This window comes from Amblyraja radiata, chromosome 10, assembly GCF_010909765.2.
Source record: "Amblyraja radiata isolate CabotCenter1 chromosome 10, sAmbRad1.1.pri, whole genome shotgun sequence".
In the NCBI taxonomy this organism is placed as follows: domain Eukaryota; kingdom Metazoa; phylum Chordata; class Chondrichthyes; order Rajiformes; family Rajidae; genus Amblyraja; species Amblyraja radiata.
This window is the reverse complement of record NC_045965.1, coordinates 57,058,041-57,067,724: the sequence shown is the minus strand read 5'-3', so window position 1 is coordinate 57,067,724 and position 9,684 is coordinate 57,058,041. Positions and strand designations below refer to the sequence as shown.

At 45.3% G+C, this 9,684-nt stretch overlaps 1 protein-coding gene across 1 annotated transcript in view; it reads left to right on the top strand.

The window, feature by feature from the left end:
- Positions 1-1,785: 1,785 nt before the first annotated feature.
- The window catches only part of LOC116977985 (adseverin-like), a 31,241-nt gene continuing 23,342 nt past the window's right edge, over positions 1,786-9,684 (top strand). The window contains 3 exon segments of the mRNA XM_033028933.1: positions 1,786-1,941; positions 7,552-7,764; positions 7,844-7,998. Of these exon segments, the coding sequence (XP_032884824.1) occupies positions 7,584-7,764; positions 7,844-7,998 (336 nt within the window). The 5' untranslated portion in view covers positions 1,786-1,941; positions 7,552-7,583.

Genomic DNA, 9,684 nt, shown 5'->3' with positions numbered 1-9,684 from the left:
GGGGGACCGCTGTGAGGAACGGTGGGAGAACCAAGGGGGACCCGATGTGTGTGGGGGGGGGGCACTCTAGTTTAGAATCCTCTGCCCAGGCGAAAAGTCTGTGTTTGTTTGTTTGTTTGTTCATTTGTTCCGGTGAAGGCGCTGTGCATACAGGGGAAGCCATTTAAGACTGAGGTGAGAAAAAACTTTTTCACCTAGAGAGTTGTGAATTTGTGGAATTCCCTGCCACAAAGGACAGTGGAGGCCAAGTCACTGGATGGATTTAAGAGAGAGTTCGATAGAGCTCTAGGGGCTAGTGGAGTCAGGGTTATTGATTGGGGATGATGTGGAAAGCATCTTGTCCGGGAACATTACCATCTAGTTTGGGAATTGCTCTGCCCAGGACAAGAAGGCTCTACAGAGAGTAGTGCGTTCGGCCGAACGCACTATGGGAACTTCACTCGCCCTCCTGCAGGAACTATACATCAGGAGGTGCAACTCCAGAGCCAATAAAATCATGGGAGACCCCTTCCACCCATGCAACGGACTGTTCCAGCTGCTACGGTCAGGCAAACGCCTCCATTGCCATGCTGTGAGAACGGAGAGGTTGAGAAGGAGTTTCTTCCCAGAGGCCATTAGGACTGTAAACTCCTATCTCACCAGGGACTAACTTTTACTGGACCACTCTACTGCTTTTTTTAAAAGTGCTGTTTTTTCCCCTTTTTCCTTCTGCCCACAATATTTAATACGTAAAATAAAATGTGATTCTGTTCCATTCTGTTTGTAGTTTGTTTGGTTGTTTGTTTGTCTTTTTGCACAAAGTCCGTGAGCATTGCCACTTTTCATTTCACTGCACATCTCGCATGTGAATGTGATGAATAAACTTGACTTGACTTGACTTGATCAGCCATGATCACAATGAATGGCGGTGCTGGCTCGAAGGGCCGAATGGCCACCTCCTGCACCGGTTTTCTATGTTTCCAACATAGAGGGGATGATGGGTGCCAGGAACATGCTGCCACCGGTGGTGGTGAAGGCAGATACGATAGTGATGTGTAAGAGGTTTTAGGATAGGCACGTGTATATGCAGGGAATGACGGGATATGGATTGTGTGCAGGTGGAGGACACTGTTTGGCTTGGCATCATGTTCGGCATGGAAATTGTGGGCTGAAGGGCCTGTGCAGTACTGTCCAATGTCCTAAGTCATCTTGCATCCTTTCCTCCACACCTTCTTTGCGAATACACAGTCCGCAAACGGATAGGCGATCAGTACCGACTACTGCCTCTGCAGCCCATCCCAGCCTAAATCAAGGTCTTGTGAAGATTAGAGATACAGTGCCCACCGGCCTATCCCGTACACTACCACTCTCCCACACACTAGGGACGATTTACAATTCTTACCGAAATCAATTAACCTACATATCTGTACGTCTTTGGAGTGTGGGACGAAACCGGAGCACCCGGAGAAAACCCCACGCGATCTCGGGGAGAACGTACAAACACTTTACAGACGGCACCGGTAGTCAGGATCGAACCCGGGTTCTCTGGCTCTGTAAAGGCAGCAGCTCCACCGAGCCGCCCTGCTATTTAAATCGGGACCAGCAACCTCTTCCATTTAGCTTCACCCCCCCCCCCCAACATGGCTTACAATTGAATTAAAGAGCAAATAGATCGGAAGCTTTAATATTTCATGTATATTTTTCTTTTTTTGTACATATTTGCCCTGGTTCTCGCCATTTGGATGATGGGTGATGTGAGGAATGGATTCAGGGCTGAGTGACGAGCAACAGGCAGATGTTTAAAAAAAAGCTACAGGTTGGCCAATGGGATGGCAGTGCGGTTTCCACTCCCTTCTCGGTTTAAAGGCTGAGGGGAGTGGAGCCCAGTTGTGTGCGAACACAATCTAGCATCTGCACTTGATAACGCCACTGGAACCCGATCCAGACTTCGCTTCATTCTTAGTAAGTTTCTACACTTTCCCTTGCAGTCTTCCCTCCCCCCCCTCCTCCCTCCCTCTCCGCTGTGCTCGGTGTTGCATCGCTTCAAGGGTCCGCTTTTATTCCTCTTTAGGAATGGATCATATCAGCCCTTACGTTTCCGGACGGGCCAACACCCACTCAAATATCTGGGGAGGACGAGGAGTGAGGGAGGATGAGGAGAGGGGGTGGGGGGTGTACGCATTTGATAAATTAAGTGGGACAGCGGGCGAAGTGTGCAGGAACGAGCGAAATCACCGCTTTTTGTTTCAAAGAAGAAATGTTGCAATTCATTGCAGACTGCACACACAACCTTTGTTCAGATGTAATATTCGCAGTACTTGGAAAATGGCTACCTTTGTACTTTTTTGGTTGCATTTGTCAGCTAACAGCATCTAAAATGTCAATGTGGTGTGGGAGGGCGGGGGGTCGGTTCCAGCAGCGACCGCAACGGGCTGTGATCAATTTCGGTGCAAGTTTGCTACATTTTGAAGGAATTGGGAAGATTTGGGAAATTTCCTGCAGACGCGGAGAGAAACAAACCCAGTAGATTAGTGCCAGGGATTTTGTATAGGGAAGATTGCATTTAGGTTGCAAACTTAAAAAAAAAAAAGAATGCATGTTAGTTTTGTAAAATGCAGCCGGCCCCGCCTGTCAGAGCGGTTGGGATCGGGTTGTCTGTGGATAACCGAGTTACATGATGTACCGCTGGTAGCTGTGACTTGTTTCCTCTGCACCAGGCGGGCGTCCGGAACACCGCTGGTACAAAGTTGCGTAACTGTTCAGGGAGAGCCATTCGGCCCATCCAGGCGGTGGCGGCTCTCGCCTTACCAGCCTTACGACTCGAGCCTGAAATCCTGCCCTGGTTTCTTGCCGTGGCTGATCCAACCCCCAGCTGAAAATCTGCCTTCCTTGCTTGGCTGAGGATTCCTAAGTCATAACAATTTATTTAAAAAAAGAATCGTTTGCCTAATATCGTCTTTGTTTCTTTTCGCTATTCGCCCTTAAATGTGTCGTTACTTCACGGTCCCTTGTAAGTGTATCTGCGTCGGATGCCCTTATTATTTCCAGCTCTCCCATCGCACCTACTCCGCTAACGAGCCTTTACCTAAACCATCATCAAAAGTAGCAAGAGCGACCCCGGGAGCCTCCTGTGTAGATTGTCACAAATTAAATCGCTACATTATTGTAACAGAATGAACTAGTTGGTGCAAGCCGCCTTCTTCCCAGCCGTGATGCGCGATCTATCGGTGCCCTCCCTGATTTTTGAAGAAGTCAGAAGTCGTTCACCACGGAGAGACTTGTTGCATTTTATGGCAGCAGCGCTGAGAAAGCGTTTAGAATCAAAATATGCAGCCGTATTGAATGTCTATAGTTAAACAGCGGGGGGGGGAATAAGACTCAATCGGGAGTAGACACAAAATGCTGGAGTAACTCGATACGATAGGATTTTATTTATCCCGGGAGGGAAATTAATTGATGTGACGTTTTGGGTCGAGACCCTTCTTCAGACGTTCGGCTGCCAGGGGTTATGGAGAGAAGGCAGGAGATTGGGGTTGGTAGGAGGGAGATATAGATCAGCCATGATTAAATGGCAGAGTAGGCTTGATGGGCCAAATGACCTAATTCTGCTCCTATCACTTATGAACTCCTTCCCGTAACCCCAGACACTCTTTGACTAATCAAGAATCTGTTAATCTCCGCCTTAAAAATACCCAATGACTTGGCCTCCACAGCCGTCTGTGGCAATACACCGGTCTCTGGTGAGGAAGAGCCGATCCTGGACTGACTCTGGACTCTGGTCCTGACCACGGGGGGGAAATGGAGGAGGACTGGCCAAATTTTGTGCCTTCCACCACAGTGATGAATGCTGTGGTGGATGTTTGTGTTACAGTTTTATTGTGGTTGTGTGTTCTTTATTATTGTATCGCTGCAGACAACCCAAATTTCCACCAGCCTGGCTGTGTGGCAATAAATTATATGTAATCTAATAAACCTTTGTGTGTCTGACGACCTCTACCAGGCCATTTGGCAGAATGTCTCCTGGAGTCCTAATGAAGTCATCTGTTCTATACGTAAACCTAATTTTTTTAGCAACATCCTAGTGAACCCGCATTGCGATTAAATGATGTCCCTGGGGTAATGTGCCCAAAGCAATCCTCCAGATGTATGTTTTCAGAGTTAATTTGTTGCTGTTGTGTTCAACACTTTTTTGAAAGGCGCCCATAAATAAAAATTATTATTATTATTATTATTAACACTTCAATATACGATGATCTGGATTCCCCTTGGAGACACACGGTACTGCAGATGTTGGTTAACCAAAAAAAACCCCACAAAGCTCTGGAGTAATTCTCAACATCTGTGGAACCAAAATAAAAGGAATCCATGTGACCTAGGCTATATATGGTCATGTTGAAAATATGAATTGAATGTAAAAGGCCCACAAACCTGAAACGTTAACTGTTTCTCCTTCCACAGATCCTGCCTGACTTGTTTGAGTTTTTTCCAGCTGATTATGTTTTTTGTTTCAGATTTCCAGCATCTGCAGTTTAGATTTAGATTTTCTCTAACAAAGTGGCTCTGGTTAAATAATCTTATTGTCTTGTAATAGTATAGGGTGTGTGTACCTCCTTGTCCTGTTTCATTTACAACATACATTTTGGAAAGAAAAAAAACATTGATAGGTCTAATATAAGACCAACAATTTTACCTCAATTTTCAAACCCCCCAAAAATTGGATAAATAAAACCTCCAGGTTCAGGAATGGCTTCTTCCCAACAGCCATCATGCTCTTGAACATGACAAACACCAAGTAAACTGCAAACTTGTCTGTACTAGATACTTCTGCATTTGCTTTGCACTAATTATGGGTTTTAAAACAATTATTGAACCTTGTTCACTATGTTATCTATGAGTAGTGTGTTTACAAACCTGATTTTCCATTCTCGGTACATGTGACAATATAACACTTGTATCTCCTCCAACCTCATCTATTGCATCCGCTGCTCTAGGTGTCAGCTGATCTACATCGGTGAGACTAAGCGGAGGCTGGGCGATCGTTTCGCCGAACACCTCCGCTCGGTCCGTAAGAACCTACCAAACCTCCCGGGGGCTCAGCACTTCAACTCCCCCTCCCATTCCCCGTCCAACCTCTCTGTCCTGGGTCTTCTCCATGGCCAGAGCGAGCAACACTGGAAATTGGAGGAACAACACCGGAAATTGGAGGAACAACACCTCATATTCCGCTTGGGGAGCCTGCATCCTGCGGGCATGAACATTGAATCCTCCCAATTTTGTTAGCCCTTGCTGCCTCCTCCCCTTCCCCAGCCCTCGGGCTGTCTCCTCCCATCCCTCCGCCTCCTCCCCCTTTTTCCTTTCTTCTCCCCGCCACCCCCCATCAGTCTGAAGAAGGGTTTCGGCCCGAAACGTTGCCTATTTCCTTTGCTCCATAGATGCTGCTGCACCCGCTGAGTTTCTCCAGCATTTTTGTGTACCTTCGATTTTCCAGCATCTGCAGTTCCTTCTTAATAACCTAACATAACACTTAAACGCTCTTGACTTTTGACGTGAATCTATTAATGTTGTTTAATGTACCAGTGTTATGGAGCTTTTTAGTAAAGTCTCACATTTACCAATGGACATGGTTTAGTTTGGTGTTAGAGACACAGAGTGGAGGCAGGCCCTATGGTTCCCCGAGTCCGCACCAACCATAGATCACCCATACTCTCGTTCCATCCTACACACAAGGAACACATTTTATAGAAGCCAATTGACCTACAAACCCACACGTTTTTAGAATGTGTTAAGAAACGGGGACACCCGGAGAAAACTCAGAGAGAACGTACAAACTCCATACAGACAACACCCGTAGTCAGGTTTGAACCCGGGTCTCTGGTGCTATAAGGCAGCAACTTTACCGCTGCGCCCCCGTGCTGCCGACTTCCCCGTGAGTCGCCCACCTCCTTAAGAGCAGAGTATAAATTGGGGTTGTCTTATTTCTGATGGCATTCACAGCCCATTGCTTTGTTTTCCCCTACTGTGTGGAGAGTGAGATTTACAATGGTGTGTTGGAAAATGACCTTTCTCCTCATTCATCACAGGAAACAGTTTCTGAATCCAAGTGTTGCCGCAGTAAAATATTTATAGCTTGGATTCTACTTAGTGGGAAGCCTCCAAACATTTAAAGAATTTTCTGCAGACATTGAACTCGAGTCTAAAATCTGGCAGAGCAATGATGGGTGGGGCATTTATTTCGGGAATAAACGTAGAAATTGTGTTCCAACTGTCTAATTCGGTTTTCTGTGCTTGGTGCTGTTGAGAAGTTCAGTACTTAGCATTTAATATTGTTCTCAAGTCGATGAATCGGCACGTTTCACCTCAAAGTCGAGAACATAAATTTTGCAGAAGTTTCCAGTTTCAGCGGTATTGTTAGGTACTTCTTGTGGGTGAGTTGCTGTCTTTTACTGAGCACCTGGAATGCATCAGGATGTCTCTAACGTGGAACAGTTTGTGAAGTAACTGTGTACAAAATCATGAGAGGAGTAGATCGGGTAAATGCGCAGTGTGCGTAGGAAGGAACTGCAGATGCTGGTTTAGAACTAAAGTTAGGCACAAAAAGCTGGAGAAATGTTACTCCAGCTTTTTGGGTAAATGCACAGTTTTTTTTTTACCAGAGTAGGGAAATTGAGAACCAGAGGACATGGGTTTATGGCGTGGGAGGAAAGATTTTATAGCAACCTGAGGGCTAACTTGCGTTACACAGAAGGTGGTGGGTGTATGGAATGAGCTGCTGGGGGAGGCAGTTGAGGCAGGTACTATCATAACATTTAAGAAACATTTCAGTAGGTAGATGAATAGGATGGGTTTGGAGGGTTAAGGGCCAAGTGGGGGCAAGCGGGACTAGAATAGATTGGGGCATTGTGGTTAGCATGGTCAAATCAGGCCAAAGGGCCTGATTCCACTTTGTACGACTCTATCAAATATATTAAAAAAATTAGAAGTAGTGTACATTACAGTGATATAAGCCAAAAATAACATAATACATTTCCTGTACCACTTCATATTTTAAACTTTAAAAAAGAGGAAAAGGAAAGAGAATTAGATAGGATAGTGAGTGCGTGAGAGAGTGATCAAGAGAGACCCTTAGAAACGTAAAACTCGAAAAAGAGGTAAGGAGAAAGCCAAAGAAAAAAGAAAGAGAGAAAAAGAAAACTGAAGATGTATAAAGGTAAAAAAAAGAAGAAGAAAAAGAGAAATAAAGAGAAATAAAAGGGATGTGCCTACTTCGTATTTTTACTCCCCCCTCACCAGGTCCTGAAACCATTTATTTTCAAAATTATGTTGCACCCTGTACTTGTAATAAGTCGATAAATGGAGACCAGATCTATTGGAAATGGTCTGGTTTACCTGCTAGGAGGAATCTCATGTCTTCCGACTCTATCAAATATGCTTTAGACATTCATCAGATGCAAATCTGTCCAGTTAAATTACTGATTTTTTGGCTTTGAAACGATCGCAGTTGGCAGACAACAAAGAAATGAAACTTTGCGGCTCAGCGTTATGTTGTGCTAATTGTCTTTTGTCTATCTCCAGTTTCCCATTGTCCAGCTTCCCATCTACAGACAATGACTGTTCACGCGGCATTTGAAAATGCTGGCAAAAAGCCAGGCCTTGCCGTATGGAGGATCGAGAAAATGAACCCCGTACCAGTTCCTGAAACACTGCACGGGAATTTCTACACTGGTGATGTCTACATCCTACTCCACACCAGTCCCGACTTTGCTCATAGTATCCATATGTGGCTGGGTATGTCCACGTTCATATTTTTAAGACGATGCACTTTCCATTTTTGGAGGGCGGTCTTTTGATCCATGTTTTCTTTCAGGAAAACTTTGCAGTAATGATGAATCTGGGTCTGCTGCCATTTTCTGTGTCCAACTTGATGACAGCCTCAGTGGTGCTCCCGTGCAGCACAGGGAAGCACAAGGCAATGAGACGAGCAAGTTCTTGGGCTACTTTAAGAATGGAGTTATATACAAGGTAATGTGGACACTAGAAGGGACATTGTTGAACAGGCTGGTGTGGGGATGGTGGGCAGAGTGCCTGTTTACATGCTATTAAGAGCCTGTCCCACTTGGGGCTTCATTTGCGCGTCACGTAGATGGCGCGCAAAGACTTTGCACATCCCATAATCCTGGGGCGCCGCGCGTGACCGCACGTCACTGCCTACATCACCACGCACAGTGCGCGCGTAATGCCCAGCATGCGCGCGTCACGTGCACGGCACGTCTTGACGCTTAAATGATGTCGCGTAAATTACGCGCAAATGACGCCCAAGTGGGACGGGCCCTTGAGACTCTATGGCTCTAAGCTTGGAACTTTATAATATGAATGAATGAATGAATGAATAAGTTTATTGGCCAAGTATTCACATACAAGGAATTTGCCTTGGTGCTCCTCCCGCAAGTGACAACATGACATACAGTGATAGCTAGAAATGACACATAAAACATTAAACATTAATAATAAAACATTATTGATTAAACATGCGAATTAAATGTTTATGAATATGTCCAGATGTCCGAGGTACTCAATATTGATGAAATCTTGTTGCACTTCGAGTGCAAAGTTGACTTTCCTCATTTAATGATTTGGGAGTCACTTCCCTATTGAGCTCAGTTCAGTTTATTATTGTCAAGTAGGTCATGGAGGTACAGTAAAGAAAAGTAGAATGGCGAGTGAAGAGTCGGGGCATTGGAAGATCAGGGCGACCTCTTTGGGTTTAAAAGTCGCCTAATTCCCAATTCCCTTCCACAATGCACATAAAGCGGATGCACTCTCTATTTTACCATGTCCTCTTCCTCCATGAGAGGAATAGATCGTGCTAGATGTACATAGTTTCTTGCGCAGAGTACGGGAATCTAGGACCAGAGGACATAGGTTTAAGATGAAGGGGAAAAGATTTAATAGGAATCTGAGCGGTAACGTTTTTCACACAAAGGGTGGTGGGTGCATGGAACAAGCTGTCGGAGGAGGTAGTTGTGGCTGGGACTATCCCAACATTTAAGAAACAATTACACAAGTACATGGATAGGGCAGGTTTAGAGGGATATGGACCAGGCGCAGGCAGGTGGGACTAGTGTAGCTGGGACATATGGGCCGAAGGGCCTGTTTCCACACTATCACTCTATGACTATGACTCTTGTTTACATTCATTCTCATTGTTTCACCGAAAATCACATCTCAGTATTGAATTTCAGCTGCTACCTATCCACCAGCCTGTCTGTATCTCCATGTTCTTTTAATATACTCCACAGTTCAGTCAACATGTCAAAGAATACGGAACGACGACAGTCCCTTCAGCCCATTGAGCCAGCACTGACCATCAATCGCCCCATTACACTAATGCTACGTTAATCCTACATTTTTTTTAATTGCACCCGCAATCTCATCACTCCCTCTCACTCACATTCCATAACTCACCAAAAAACTGGAGGCAATTAGCAAAGACCAATGAACCTATTAACCAGCATCTCTTTGGGACATTTTGGGAAACCAGTGCGGACATGGAGAGAACGTGCAAACTCCGCGCAGACGGCAACCAAAGTCAGGATTTAACCTGGGCCACTGGAGTTATGAGTCCAAAGTTCGCCATCCCTCCAAGTTTCACAGTGTCTGCAAACAGTGTCTGTTTTTGCTTCCACATCTCTGCCTTAACATTCCAAA